Below are 16,073 nucleotides of genomic sequence, written 5' to 3'. Positions count from 1 at the left end.
TTAAGGGTTGATCATACTGTCTAGAACATTAAGTTCCACCCATCTACAGCTAGACAATGGACAGACCTTGAATTGCTAGCTTTCCGTAGACAAGTTTATTTTGAAGTCATTACTGATACGAGGCCACCAGGAACCAAGCCTCTGGTTGGGGCGTTTATCGGTCATGCCCCTGTGTCTTTTCATGAGTTTTTAGAGAGTTCCCATGTCTCAAAACTGCGACCCCACAGTTAACTCATATAGGTGTGCTATTCCAAGTGTACCCTGTAGGACAGTACCTCGTCTCTAAGAGAACCTCAGAGCACATTAAGACATATGTCACCCTACCATACAGAATGAGAGTACTGCATCTTCGACAGGAACGGGTAAGAAAGTTTTGTACTCTCCTGTCACCCAACAGTTTGTTTTTACCCATTACCTACTTCACGGGATCTCCGATCACATAGGATGGGTTACCACTGTTGTGTGACTCACATGGGTATCAATCCCATTTCCCTTGATGCATTTTCTATCACATTTCGTGATAATCCCTTTGTGAAAGGATCCGCTAGATTTTTTGCGGTTTGGACATAGTCTACAGCAATCACTCCGGAGTTTCTCAAACTTCTAACGGACTTTAGGGGCCTTTTCACATGTCTTGAGGACTTCATATTATCCTTTGTGCTCTTAACCTTTATGAGAACTGTTTGGTTATCACAGTACATAAGGATCGCCGGGATAGGTTTTTCACCTACCGGTAAGTCCATCAAGAGCTCACGCAGCCACTCCGCCTCAACAGTGGCTGTGTCAAGTGCTACAAGTTCAGCCTCCATAGTTGATCTTGTCAAAACTGTTTGTTTGCAAGATCTCCATGAAACTGCAGCACCACCAAGAGTAAACAAATATCCACTCGTGGCCTTGATCTCATCGGCATCCGAGATCCAATTTGAGTCACTATACCCCTCAAGCACAGCGGGGTACCCGGTATAGTGAATCCCATATGACATTGTGCCTCTCAAGTATCTTAATATGCGTTCTAGTGCTTGCCAATGATCATCTCCGGGTTAGAAGTAAACCGGCTCAGCTTGCTAACAGCATATGAGATGTCGGGTCTGGTAGCACACGCCAAATACATGAGAGAGCCAATGATTTGAGAGTATCTCAATTGATCCTTTCCTAGTCCTTTGTTCTTTCGAAGCTTAAGACTTGGGTCATAAGGCGTTGGAGCTATTTTACAGTCCATCAACCCGAAACGAGTTAGGACTTTCTCCACATAATGGGCTTGCGAAAGCATAATCCCATCCTCGCCTTTGATCAATTTAATGTTTGAAATAACATCAGCTTCTCCCAAATCCTTCATGTCAAATTTTTGGGACAAAAATGATTTTAATTCAGACACCACATTAATATTGGTCCCAAATATGAGTATGTCATCAACATATAAACACAAAATCACACCCTCTCCCCCACCAAACCGATAGTACACACACTTATCAGCTTCATTTACAATGAAACCAGCGGATGTTAATGTTCGATCGAACTTCTCATGCCATTGCTTAGGAGCTTGCTTTAGGCCATACAAAGATTTCAATAACTTAACCACCTTGCCTTCCTGTCCGAGTGCTACAAAGCCATCGGGCTGCTCCATATAGATTTCTTCATCTAGCTCACCATTTAGGAAAGCCGTTTTCACATCCATTTGATGAACAACGAAACCATATAAGGCAGCCAGCGACAGAAGCACACGGATAGTAGTAAGTCTAGCAACAGGTGAATAAGTATCAAAGAAATCCTCGCCTTCCTTTTGCGTGTACCCCTTTGCCACAAGCCTTACCTTGTACTTTTCAATAGTACCATCGGGTCTAAGTTTTTTCTTAAAGATCCACTTACACCCCACTGGCTTGCAACCAAATGGTCGATCAGTGATCTCCCAAGTTTCGTTAGCTAAAATGGAATCCATTTCGCTACGAACTGCATCCTCCAGTACTCTGCATCAGGTGATGCATATGCCTCTGAAATGGATTTCGGCACATCATCCACGAGGTACACAATGAAGTCATCACCAAAGGATTTTTGAATCCTCGGTCTCTTGCTCCTTGTTAGAGCCATTTCATTGTCATCCTCCACATGTGTATGTTCATGTTGTTCTACATATACAGGAAATTCAGGTGTTGAATTTGCTCGACTAGATGATGTTCCTGTACCTTTCATAGGAAAAATATCCTCAAAAAATGTTGCATCACGAGATTCCGTTACCATGTTTATCGGTACATCCGGTACATCGGATCTCACTACTAAAAACCTGTAGGCCACACTATTATGTGCATATCCTAGAAAGACACAATCAATAGTCTTTGGTCCAAGTTTGCGCTTTTTTGTTATTGGTACATTGACTTTCGCCAAGCACCCCCAAGTGCGCAAATATGATAGTGATGGCTTTCTCCCTTTCCATCCTTCATATGGAGTGATCTCACTATTTTTAGTGGGCACTCTATTTAGGATGTGACAGGCGGTTAATACAGCCTCCCCCCACCATGCCTTAGACATACCGGCACTGTCTAACATGGCGTTAACCAAGTCAGTCAAAGTGCGGTTCTTTCTTTCGGCGACCCCATTAGATTGGGGTGAATAGGGAGGTGTAATTTCATGAATTATTCCATGATCCGCACAGAATTGGGAGAACTCATCTGACACATATTCACCACCACGATCTGACCGTAGACGTTTAATTTTTCTTTCTAGTTGGTTTTCAGCCTCGGCCTTTTAGGTTTTAAAGTAGCTCAATGCCTCATCTTTAGTTTTTAGTAAGTACAAGTAACAGAACCTAGTAGCATCATCAATAAATGATAGAAAGTATCTTTTCCCTGCTTTAGTCATCACTCCATTCATCTCACAGAGATCTGAATGAACTAGTTCTAAAGGCGCCAAATTCCTTTCCTCGACTGCCTTAAATGGCTTGCGAGGTTGCTTTGCTTACACACAAATTTGGCACTTTGAACCTCTGACTATGGAAAAGCTTGGAATTAAATTCAAGCTGCTCATACGTGAAATGCTATCATAATTAACATGACATAACCTTGAATGCCAAACAACAGCATCTTTATTAAAATTACTGAGAATGTTGCTAACAAACTTATTTGAGGAGTCTAACAAGGATGTGCGGAACAAGCCTCCACACTCATAGCCTTTACCAATAAATAAACCAAATTTTGAAATAACAACTTTATTGGACTCAAAAACCAATTTATAGCCATCTCGACAAAGGAGAGAGCCACTAATCAAGTTCCTCTTTATTGATGGTACGTGCTGCACATTCTTCAAAGAGATGATTTTCCCTGAAGTGAGCTTCAGATCAACCTTCCCTACTCCAAGAACAGCAGCACCTGAACCATTGCCCATCAAGATGGAGGAACCGGTTGCAGCCTGATATGAAGAAAATAAATTAATGTCAGCACATACATGAATGTTAGCTCCCGTATCAACCCACCAATCAAAGGATTGATACGCTGAAAGTGCAACAGGAGTAGAATCATACCCTGAAGACCCAGCCTCGCTCACAACCATGTTGGCAATTTTCTGCCCTTGCTGAACATTCTTCTTGCCCTTCCTGTCACGGCATTTGTTGGCCTTGTGCCCTTCCAAGCCGCAAACATAGCAAGTAATTTTCTTCTTAAAATTGGTTGTGTTTTTGGCCTTATGGTTCTGCACTGCTTGTTTGCCCTTGTTCTTTGCATTTGACTTCTGCACTAGGTTGGCATTTGATGTCCCTTCTTGTGCCATAGTCGGCGTGTCTTTCGCACGCGCCTTCTCCTCCACATCCAGGTGGGCAATCAGGTCATCAACCATCATGTCCTCCCGTTTGTGCTTAAGTGCAGTGGCAAAATCCCTCCAAAATGGAGGAAGCTTGGCAATAATGCCCCCCACCACAAACTTAGGATTCACAATAGCACCAAACTGAGACATCTCACCCATAATCGTTAAAAGATCATGAGCCTGCTTCACCACTGATTGGTTGTCAATCATCTTAAAGTCATGATATTGCTCCACGACATATATCCAACGTCCTGCATCTGAAACCGAATATTTACGGTCCAGTGCCTCCCATAGCTCTGCGGCGCTGGTGTAAGCACCATACACGTCGTAGAGCTGGTCAGACAGGAGCGAAAGCATGACACCTAAAGCCACATCATTACTGGTCTCAAAGTCCGCATGCTGCTGTTGGGTCAGCGGCCTCACTTGTGGAATAACATACCACAAGTTCTGCGACACCAGATAATGACGAACTTTGGATTGCCAACGCTTAAAGTTTTCACCAGCAAACTTCTCAGGCCTCATCAGATCAACAGCATGAGCAGCCATGACCAATGGTTCTAAAGGTTTCTGGAATGTTGGAAATAATACATACTTAGCCATTAATTTTATTCCAAGCATTATTATTTGAAAGCATATACAGCAAGCATAACCTACTTGCGACATGATAGGACAAGAAAAACTCATAAATTCTATCATGCTAGATATCAAACAAGGCATAAATAACTAAGCCAAGTAGGTCATTAGGCTAATCACAATGGTAATCTAGCCACAATATTTTAATCTAGATGAACAGTACCATGCATATACAAAACTCAGGTACGAACAAAACTAGATTAGAAATGCACTGGTTCCTTTCCTTTGTAAACGAAAGAATTCACTCACTGAATGGATCGACGGAGATCAGCGAGTTGAAGCAGTGCAGTCAATCGATGATGTCGAGCGGCCGCGTAGAAATACGCTGCCCAGAAACCTTTACACCGCCCCCGTGCAGGTGCGAATGCGGCGAAGGCTCGGAGACACCGCTCGCCGGAATGCTCGTTGCACGACGAGCACCACGGTCGGCTTAGATCGACGGCGACGCAACACGACGGCAGTTGAGGAATTTCAGAGTAGATGGCTATTGTGTTCTGTGTCCTTCAAAGACGTCTCCTTGACTCCTATATAGAGCTAACACTGAACGGCAGCCCACGCTCAATCCGTTGCTCCTCCGCGTCAAAGCCGGATCGGCTCCGTGAGAAACGCAGCCGCCAAACGGCCACAAGCGCACGTTCTCTCTTCACGTGAGAACCAAGTCTTCAGGTGATTGACTCGATCAGCAGAGGTTGTTGTATGCAAGCATCTTGTCATCCAACACATGCTGATCGTGCGGCTAAGCATTAGGCATTTAAATTGATGAAATGATCAATGTTTCCAAGCATGTTATTTCCATCAATATCCCTCCTAATCATTACTGGAGTTGCCTTTCTGGCTTTCTTTATTATTCGTCGATTATTTTATCAGTCCTCCTTCTATTCGACTATTACTTTTGTTCTCGCCGTGGCTGCCTTGTTCATAGAGCTATGGCAAATAATCTCTGGTGTGTGTTCTAACTGGACTAAGCTGGCCTTGCTCCAATACCATATCAAAAGGAATGGCCATCACCGATGTTGTCTCATCCAGAAAGCACTAGCCATGGTGCTGCGCTTCCGTGCTGTGCAGCGGTTCAACGACAAAATGGGGCAGAACTCGGTGCTGCAGCCTCGTCGGTTCCACAATCCTCCAATAGTGTTGCCAAAGAAGATGGTTCATCGTGCAAGCCTTCACAAATCCGCCAATGTCCCAACACAAGTGAAGGCTGCTGTCTTAGCGGCACTAAAGAGAAGTAATGGACGGCTCAGCAATGGCGTGGCAGCCATTCAGCGTAGCACACTGCGTGATACTGTCATCTGGTCTTGCCAAGGAGATCACATCGTCACTGCCAATGTCATCCTCGTGTGGCACATCGGCACAAGCCTTTTTGAGATGAAGTACCTGCGGATCAAATCTTCTCCACGGACTGCTGATATGATCACCGCCACCCATTTGTCGCAGTATTGCGCATACCTAGTGGCCGCCGTCCCCGAGCTTCTTCCGAACGACGCTACATGGACCAAGGCGCACTGCAAGGAGGTGGCGAGAGACATCAAGAAAGCTCTCGATGGAGAAGGAAATGACTTTAATCATTTTGTCGATGCTCTTGGTGCGAGCTGCAGGCACAAAGTTTTGCAGCAAGGGTCAAAGCTGGCGAAACAACTGGTAGGAGAAGTTGGAAGGCTCGAAGACGGAGAAGGAGAGACCAAAGGCGTAGGCGAGGCAGCGTTGTGGAAGCTCCTGGCAGAGTTCTGGTCAGAGATGGTGCTCTACCTCGCACCGTCAGACAACGTCAGAGGCCATGCCGAGGCTCTAGCTCGCGGTGGTGAGTTCATCACACTCCTGTGGGCGCTGCTGCTGCATGCCGGCATCACTTCACGGCCCGGCAGTGTCGCCGAGCCTTGAGCCCGGCAATGTCGACGAGGCAGCCGCAGGTGATATGTACCGCTGCGTTAGTTGTACGTTTTTCAAGTTCTATGTATTCGCAGCAAACATTCGCTCTTTTGAGCTAACTGTAGCTGTTAGTGTCATTGAGAAGATTACCATGAGTTACTATGCTTGTATTTTTAGGGAAATTTAACTATTTGCCACTCTTGTGACATGGCAATTAACGATTTGCCACACCGTATCTATGACATGTGGATCCTCATGTGTCTATTACATGTGGGCCTAGTGGCAAATCGTTAGACACCATTTGTAAGAGTGGCAAATAGTTAAAAGCCCCGTATTTTTATGTTAATTTGAGATAGTAGTAGAAATTGTAAAGGTACATCATGTAGAGGGAATAAGCTCTTCTGATTAGATTATTTTTGTCATTATAGTTTTGTTGTTTATTGGTTCATGGAACCCTAACTTCGAGTTCTTGGTTAATCATTCGTCTGCAATTGAGTTGTTGTTTTTCTTGTTCTTGATTGTGTTTTTCGATTCACACGTAAGGATTAGCATTCTTGACGTGGCCAATCATACTTCAGCACGGTTGATATATAAAGGAGACAGAATGCTGTAATTGCAGGGTTCGGATTGTGTTAATAAAAAACCGGATTGTTTGTGTTAAGTTTCCATCAAATCGATAGTTATATTCGCCTAACGGAAGATCTAGTACCCTATTACCATCAGGACATGAACCTGTATAACAATACATGTCTCTCTTGCTTTCTTTTACTGATTCGTTTACTTTCTCATACTAGCCTATCCCTATGTCCTCCAAACAAACCGTATAGATATGGATTCTGTTGCTTCCTCATACTAGCCAATCCGTACGTCTTCCAAACAAACTGGTATAGATATGGATTCTATGATATGGGTATAACCAACGACAAAATTGAACAATTCTTTAACACTTTAAATATCTATATGTACAACAGGACCGAAGAAAACTTCGTTAAAAAGCCTTGTGGGCACCACGATAGGTTAATACTTCTTTCGAGAAGGGGTGGGGGTTGGATTTTTGGTGACATGTTAAACGAGATAAACTATTAGCGCATGCTTAATGAAGTACTCCATCCGTTCCAAAATATAAACATTTTTAGTATAGTGTTGTTAACAGTGAAATTTGGTAAGCCCTGAATTCATCATCGGCCTGGAGTCAGTATCGGCTTCACAATTCTGTAATCAGCCGATGGGAATTATCAAGTCGCCAATAGTTGGATTCTTGCTATATTTGATTAAAAAAATTAATCAATTAAAGCAAGTTTATGCAGAAGAGACCGAGTTCAAGGAGCATGCGGCTTGGCGATGTATCTATTAATTAGGAAGAGTCTATTAGTTTTCTTTTATCTTTTGGAATGTGTGTTTAGTGTTCGATAAGAACTTTATGTTTTTTTTTTATCTTTAGAAAAGTTTCTTTCTTGTTCAAGAAGGACTAGTATGTACCCATAGGTATAAATATATACGCTCAGGGTCATTGTAAACTATCTCCACGATCAATACAAATTCAGTGCAGCGCCACCACTTTCTACTTTTCTACTTTTTCGACGAGTTTATACTTGTCATGGTTGTTTGCATCGGCGGAGCTAGTGATTCGACACTCTGATCTTGTCAATGTAAGCATCTATCTATCATATATCTTAGTTAATCTAGTTTGGTAGTTTAATTACTTGTATCGGCTAAGATTCGTTTTAGGGTTTATGCCAGTATCGGCTAAATTGCTTTACCAGATTAGATTAGCTAAGGTTTCTACCATCCTGAAAATTAGACAAGGGCTTGATTGTCTAGATATTATATTATGTTTATTTTCGTACTTTGCACTGCATCAGCCCTAGTCGTGCTTAGAACCATAACCTCTAGCCTGCTTCCTAATTGCCAATAAGGGTTTCATCGGGGTTTCAACCAATGAGTTATTTAGACATTGCATCGGTTTACAAGGATTGCATACATGTTGGATTTAGTCGATCGCAACAAAGATTTCACTATTTACCTAATCGTTTGGATTTTATGACATCGGTCCTCTAGCCGATGTATACTTTAACCTTCGGATCAACACTTGTTCGGTCACATCATTGTTGGCCGATTGGTTTCTACTGGATTGTATTTGTTGTTTTGTTATATTATCATCAGTCGATTGTCTTTATTAGTTTATTTATATCAAGTGTCATATTCTACATCAACCATATATAGTCGATTGGCCAATATCGCTATCAGCTGGTATCGGCATCGGCTGGAATTACTTCATCGGCTTGTCAGCCGATCGGCTCATTGATCTGCTATTAGTATATCTTTCAGTTACAGGATCAAACTGACTGGCACGCCCGCATCTCATCAACCTTTAGACCTGCACTGGAGCTAAGCAGATCTCCTCGGCCGTTGTGTTCGTCAATTTAGTTCGCGCCAACACAGACCTAGCACCATCGGCCGAGCGCATATTTTTCGTCAACAAGTGTCAAGTCAAACATTTTGAACTTTGACTATTAATATAAAAAATAAAAAATATCAATAATGTAAAATTGATGTTGCTAGATTTATCATTGAAAAAACTATCATAATATGCAACCATTTTTATTTAAATATCTTATTTTTATAAATATTGTTGGTCAAAGTAGTATCTCAAAGACTACGTTGAAGTCCAAAAACGCTTATATTCTGGGATGGAAGGAGTATTAGTTAATTACAATAAAGTAAAAACATAACTTCATTTTTAAGAAACTTTTATATAAAAAATAATTGCACAAAACATATGATTTATCAAGTTAGGAAGTGTAATAATGGAAAACGAGTGAGTTGCTCACCCATAACGAGGAAGTGTACTAAGAGCAAGTACAATAGGAGACTATTAGCTAGCTACAAATATATTTTAATGAGATAAAAGACAAAAGAGAAGAGCAGCGGACTACAGATCTGTTGTCAGCTGCAGCACGGACTCCAAGAGACAATGTGTGTATAACAGGTGGGACCATACATTAATAGTATAATAAGCAACTATTCTATGAATTGGCTATTAGATTGGCTATAGATGAATTGGAGCTAGTAGTGGGCTATACTATTAAACTTGCTCTAAGAGCAAGGCTAATAATACAGCTGACTTGTTGGCTATAACGTTATTTGTAGTCTTCTTTGAGCCTACCCATATAATAGTTAGCTCTTTACAATTAATACATGGCCCACTTGTCTCTCTCACAGAGTTTTTTGGTTCTTGTATCCAAGCCGGCTGTAAGTTTACAGCATGCTTCTCCTCTCTCTCCTCTCTTCCCTCCTTCACATCAGCATTTAGCCGGCTTATAGCCTACTATTATACTTGCTCTAAGGGTGTGTTCGGAATTTCTAGTTCCCCACCCATTTCCCTCGTTTTCCGCACGCACGCTTTTCAAACTGGTAAACGGTGCGTTTTTTCCAAAAAAAAAAAAGTTTATATACGAAAGTTGCCTAAAAAAATCAAATTAATCCATTTTTGAAAAAAAATAGCTAATACTTAATTAATCACGTGCTAATGGACTGCTCTGTTTTCCATGCGGGGAGATGGGTTCCCAACCTCTAAGTAATGAACCCAGCCTAAGGGTGCCGGTTTAGATCCCACCTTAAAATTTTACGCCATGTCATATCGAACGTTTGAACACCTGCATAAAGTATTAAATATAGGCTTAAAAAATGACTAATTGCACATATTGCGACTACTTTGCGAGACGAATCTTTTAAGCCTGTGCTAATGACGGATTAATTAGGCTTAATAAATTTATCTTTCGGTTTACTAACGGATACTGTAATTAGTTTTTTTATCAGTACGCAAACACCCCATACGACACCCTATATAATACCCGATGTGACACCCCGATCTAATGTCATAGTTGCTAAAATTTTGGTAACTTTTGGCATGATTTCTTATATAGTTACCAAAATTTGGCAGCAAACTAAATGTAGCCACTTTTTTGACAATTTTACTAAAATTTGGTAAGGTTGAAAATGGCATGAAAGTGAACAGCCCTAAAACACCTCCTAATAGAAACGAACGGGGTCTATTAGCACAGGTGGTGAACAAATATCTAGGAGCAGCAGAGGAATATACGCGCTCATCGCTGCAAATGTGGTGTTTCATTCTGTTATCTTCTTTTCATCCTTCTCAAGAGTCTAGACGCGGCGGAGTGCCTGGTATTACAGTGAAGCTTCTCGGAAGGAGTCAAGCCGGACGGCCGACACATGGTTAGGTTGATGTCAGGAAACACGGCCAAGCAACAGATGGACCCATCAATTAGTGCAGCACCACACATGTTGTGTACTCTCTCACGAAGGAATTTGTTATAAAGTTTTTTTAAAAAAAAACATATATTAAAATATATCCTTGTAAATTATGTGGCAAGAGGTTAGAATTTGGAAATATTAGAACGGAATAGATCCGCTAAAAAGTGTGTATATAATCATAGAATATCATTTATTTCAAATATAGCTTGTACTATGTATTATACTCCTTTCTTCTCAAATATAGCTGGTACCTTTGATAATTAATTTTTATCTCAAAATATAGCCACTCCTGTACCTACCTCCTCATCTCAGCCAATCTCACAACATCTGTTATTCAATTTATCCGCATATTTATTTATCTTAGCCAATCATTATTGTCTCCTACTCCCTCTTTCTCAAAATATAGGGATTTTTATGTGTTTAGTAAAGACCAAATTGCACTCAGGGGGTATAAACTTGACAAATGCCCATTCAGATGCAATAACTTGTCTAGCCTGTACGAACCTAGTCTAAAACAATCCACACGTGTAAAATTAATCAAATGTGTAGTACCAGAACAATGTGCAGACATACACACACTAGATCAATTTCAGTTTTGCAGAATATAGCAGTCAGCAATAATAATTTCATTGCAATATCTTGTAGGTTGCTTTACACTACTAGAGTACTGATTGTATTTAAAACAAACATTTTATTTTGTGAAAAAAAAACCGCTAGCATGCAAAGATGTTATCAAGGCGCACCGTGTTAAATCAATTTTGCTTGCGTATATTGTTTTGGCTCAAGTTCGCATGGACTAGTAATTGTATAGAAACGATTTATAAGTTGTTGTTCCTATTTGTATCCATCGTGCAAGTTTATGTACCGTGATCACAGTTTACTCTTTAGTAAGTACTACTCGGGCCAAAAATTTTCCATTAGTCACTTCAGTTATCAATATTTGATTATTAAATTTCTTAGATGTCCTTCTGAAGCATTTGATTGGCTCTAAAAACATTGATATGATAGAAGCTAAGAGAATCAGAGTAGTAATGCTTATATATTGTGGTATAAAATAAATCTGAATCCTAGAAATCTTTTTATTTGGAATAATTACACCTAATTTTCACGCAAAATCTTATAAATATTAAATACAGCTAGCAATGAATTAAAAGACAACTGAAAAGCCAATGAGTACGTTTATGTATCTCAAAATAAAGAAAAACAAAGCCCCAATAAGTGTAAAATGCCCCAATAAGTGTCCCGGAAACTATTTGGGCGTGTTCATCGACAGATAGGCATGGACAGACAGAAGACTTGGTCGATGACCTGAAAAGTAAGCACTCTAATTCATTTTCATTTATTTATTTTCTTTTTCTTTGTTGGGTGGGTGAAGTGGGGTGGGGGGGTGCGAGATAATTGAGAACCTGTTCTCTGGAAGCAGAGTGAGACGTAGTCGAGCGTGCAAAGCCACTGAGCTAAGTAGCCATTTTATTGTAGGTGTAGCTTCTGCGACTCCCTCGTCGTCAAGTCCAACCTGCTATGTCCACTCGCCGTCGACGCTGCCCTCGCCGCCGTCGATCCGGCTCACCCGGACCTCCTCGATCTCCACAGCAGCGGCAGCGAGGCGGACCTGGATCGAGTTGGCGTTGTCCGACTCGGGAAGTCCGCCGCGGCGGCAAGTGCGGCTACGGCTTGGACATCCTTGGGCGCCGCGATGGCTGGGCGTGACAGCGCGTGGGCGAGGTCCGAGACGTCGAGGGAGGGGGATGAGGACCGAATGGAGACGGTGTGAGAGAGAGCACGGAAAAAGGGACGGAAGTGGAATGGTTCCAATTTTAAAAATTTCCAGCGGCATATAGCCGATATGACGAATAGTAGTGGTATTTTTTCAATTTCGTAAAGTTGCAGTGGTATGGGTCTAATTAACCTTTGAACTTTTGGACTTCCGCGATCGTGCTGGTGTTGTACTTTTGGACTTCCGGCGCCGGCATCGAACACATCACAACCACCATCACCGCCAACCTCTTGCCCTACGTGGCGCTGGCGATGACGATGACATGCATCAGAACGAGTACAAGACTGACATGCTCCATAAGTCCACGTTAGCCGCCCATTTGATCGTACGAAGATCGTACTCAAAATGTCGTACGTATAGCAATTTTCGATAACAGAGAGATAACACAAGAATTGGGCCGCAATTTCCTGAGTTTTCTTCCTGAGAATCTCAACAAAATTACAATACTAATGGATGCTTAAAAGTATGGAGACAACTAATTTGGATCGTGCCATCGATCCCACAATCCATAATACTAGCTAGACTCAATGGCAACCACTACGTACGCGCACACTCCATGCCCCATGCATAATTAATAATCTCAACCACAAGTCGATCTAGATCTAGTAGATCGATTATTTGCTCACACTCACACATACTCGTTTTAATTTGTGTAAGTATAACTGAAAAGAGACTCTTCACACAGTTTCCCTACGGTATAATACTGCTTGCGCCGGAGGCCTTGTGGTGATGCCGGCGTGCAGGAGCAGCGCCCACACGAGCGTGACGAACTCGCCGCCGCGGCCCATGGCCTCAACGTGCCCCTTGACGTTCTCCGACGGCGCCACGTAGATCACCATCTCCGACCAGAAATTCGCAAGGAACTGCCACGCCAACTCCTCGTCCACGCCCTCGCCCTCGGCGAACTCCTCCACCAGGCGCCCAACGATCGCCACTCCATCCCGCAGCACCTTGTCGCGGTCGCCCAGCTGCGAAAGCTGCGCGTCGCTCGCCGACGCCGTACTACCGCCGGCGATGCCGTGACTGCCCAGCACCGCGCGCACGTCGGTCGCCACCTTCTTGTACCGTTTTTGGGTCCACGCAGGGCAGTCCGGAAGCAGCTCCGGCACGGCCGCCACCAGGTACGCGCAGTAGTACGACAGATGGCAGGCGACGATCTTGTTGTCCGGTGAAGTACGCGCGTGAGTTATCTCGAAGAGCCTAGTTGCAACGTGCCAAGCGAGGATCTTGTCGGTGACGGTGTCGAACTCGAACTGGAACCGTCTCAGGGAAGAATACCTCACCCTGTCGGCGTTGCCGCCGACTGGCCGATTCGCTGTTGCGTCTGCTTGCTAGTTCATTCGTCCGCAGGCCGTAAATGTTCCGGAAGGACCTGTACATCGCTTCTATGACTATCAAAGAGACCCCGACAGACTCCATGAGGCCGGCGCGGCCGTAGAATTTCTCGGCGAGAAACCCGTTTCGCTTGCGGAAACGGCGTGGCTCCAGGACCGAGTTCTGCCCGATCTTGTCGCGCCACCGCCTCGCCGGCCTGAACCACCGCAGCACCGCGTCGAGCGCCGAGTGGACGAAGCGGAATCGGCGCCACGGCGAGTCGTGCCTGATGTAGTGGGCGAGCAGGGCCATCTTGGTCCAGTTGGAGCACACGTCGGCGACGATCTCCCATATCTCGATGAACACGACGGACAGCAGGAGGACGACAGTGACGATGTAGTAGAACGCTTGCGAGCCGTCGAAAATCACCACTTGCTTCGTGCGATAGATCCATCCCACGGTGACAGCGCCGACGACGATCAGGGCGGAGAAGAGGTGGTTGAGCACGGCACACCATCCGCTGAAGGAGCTCAACGAGATGGGAGAGTAGTAGAAATCACTAGCAAACCAGAGCTCGTCGATGAGGACGCGGAAAAACCGCTCGGCGCTGCCACCGCCGCCACCCTGACCCATGCCACGGAGCACGAAATCAAGGGCATTGGGGGAGCCTGCGTCGGCCAGGGGGTAGCCCGACAGCCGCCGGCGGAGGCTCTTGAACAGGGAGTAGGACAGGCAGAGGTCCCTGAGCTCCGGCCGCGTGGCCAGCAGGCTGTCGCTGTCCGGCGCCGCCATCTGCCACACTCTGTCGAGCGTGACGAGGTCGCTCTTCTTGTTCGTAAGGGCATCGCCCTTGATGCGGTAACCCTTAGGATTCTCCTTGACGTGCTCCTCCTTCTCCCCCGCCACTATGTAACGGGGCACGCCACCGTGGTTGCCGCCGTCTTCGACGAGCTGCGCCATGTAGCCGGAGATGAGCCGGGCGTTCTTGCCAAGAGCGAAGGAGAAGCTGGCGCTCCAGAAGGCGGCCAGCTTGAGCGCCATCTTGGCGAGGCCGAGCACGCAGAAGGCGATGAAGATGGCCTTGTTGACAATGCCCAGCCACCCGGCGACCGGGATGCACAGGTAGATGAGATAGGCCAACCAGGCGTACTGCGCGAGTAGCTCCAAGGGTGGCCGCACCCTCTGGCCGTCGATGCTGACGTCTCCGGAGGCAGGGAAGGCCGCGGACATGGCGACGCCGGCCGACGCCACGTCGGCGTTGCCCTTGATGAGGATGATGAGCGCTATCCACAGGAGGAGCGTCCACATGTTCTGGATGTCTGGGTTGCTCTTCCCTTTCGCCGGGGCGGTGCCGTCGCATTTGCTCTCCGTGCTCCTCCGCAGAAGGACGGAGATGATGGAGGAGGTGAGCGGGAGGAAGATGGTGCAGGCGCCCAACATGACGAAGCGGATCGCCGGGTGGCGGAAACGACGGCCGTACGTGCTCAACGCTACCAGCAACACGGCGAACACGGCGGCCGTGATTATTCCGGCATGGACGAAATCGTCGGTTGACAGCATCGTACGAAACGAAGCTAGCCCCTTGTAGGCAAGGCAGTAGGCAGGGGTCGCTCTGCGTGCTCTTTGCAGAAGATAGCTAGTGTGATCAAGCCTATCCCAATGACTTATATATATACACCAGGTACATATGCACTGATGTACCATAGGAATGTTCAAAGAACGCGTGTAGGCTCACCTAATTCGCAGCGGCGGATTCACCTCCCAGGCAGGTCGGGCGACTGACCCGGTAGGGATGGCAACAGGGCGGGTCGGGACGGGTTGTACTGGAACGGCCCCATCTCACTGCTAGAAAAACGATTTTTAATGGCGTTTAGAAAATATTTTTTATGGCGGCTACGAGAAAAAAACGCCGGCGTAGAAAATCGGGGGGTCACGGCCCGCCAGCGCCACATTAAGAGGTCCGCCATAAAAAATACTATATTTTTTAGGCAAACCTCTTAAATGTTTGCTAGCAAAAACCGGCTGGCAGCTGCTAAAGAGATCTGCCAGCAAAAAAATAGATCCACCAGCGGAAAGCAAAGCCTCACTAAAAAATTTTCGCGGCATTTAAAACCATGCACGCGAGATTCCTTCACCCACCCACGCATTTAAAACCGATTTTCACCCACCCACCCATGCATTCATCTCTCCTCTACCTCTTTCTCCTCTCCACCCACCTCCTCCTCCTCCCCCACCTCTCTCCCCTCCTCCCGGAGCCCCCAGCCCTCCTCCTTGTCCTGTCGGCGACGGTGACGACGGCGTCCACGACGGGCGTGAGCGACGAGGCCCTCACCTCTCTCCCCTCCCCTCCCCTCCCCTCCCTCTCCCTCTCCTAGATCTAGCCAGAGGGAGGGGGCGGCGGCCACCGTGGCAGCGA

The 16,073-nt window shown here is 45.2% G+C and overlaps 1 protein-coding gene across 1 annotated transcript; it reads right to left on the bottom strand.

Moving 5' to 3' along the window:
• Positions 1 to 13,020: 13,020 nt before the first annotated feature.
• LOC136355229 (uncharacterized) lies at positions 13,021 to 15,217 on the bottom strand. The gene is made up of 2 exons (XM_066307622.1): positions 13,748 to 15,217; positions 13,021 to 13,674 (listed from the first exon to the last, which is right to left on the bottom strand). Exons 1-2 carry the CDS (start codon positions 15,215 to 15,217, stop codon positions 13,021 to 13,023), a joined length of 2,124 nt encoding a protein of 707 aa, XP_066163719.1.
• Positions 15,218 to 16,073: the final 856 nt, after the last annotated feature.

The sequence above is a fragment of the Oryza sativa genome, chromosome 1, assembly GCF_034140825.1.
Source record: "Oryza sativa Japonica Group chromosome 1, ASM3414082v1".
In the NCBI taxonomy this organism is placed as follows: Eukaryota; Viridiplantae; Streptophyta; class Magnoliopsida; order Poales; family Poaceae; genus Oryza; species Oryza sativa.
This window is presented reverse-complemented; position numbering and strand designations above follow the sequence as displayed.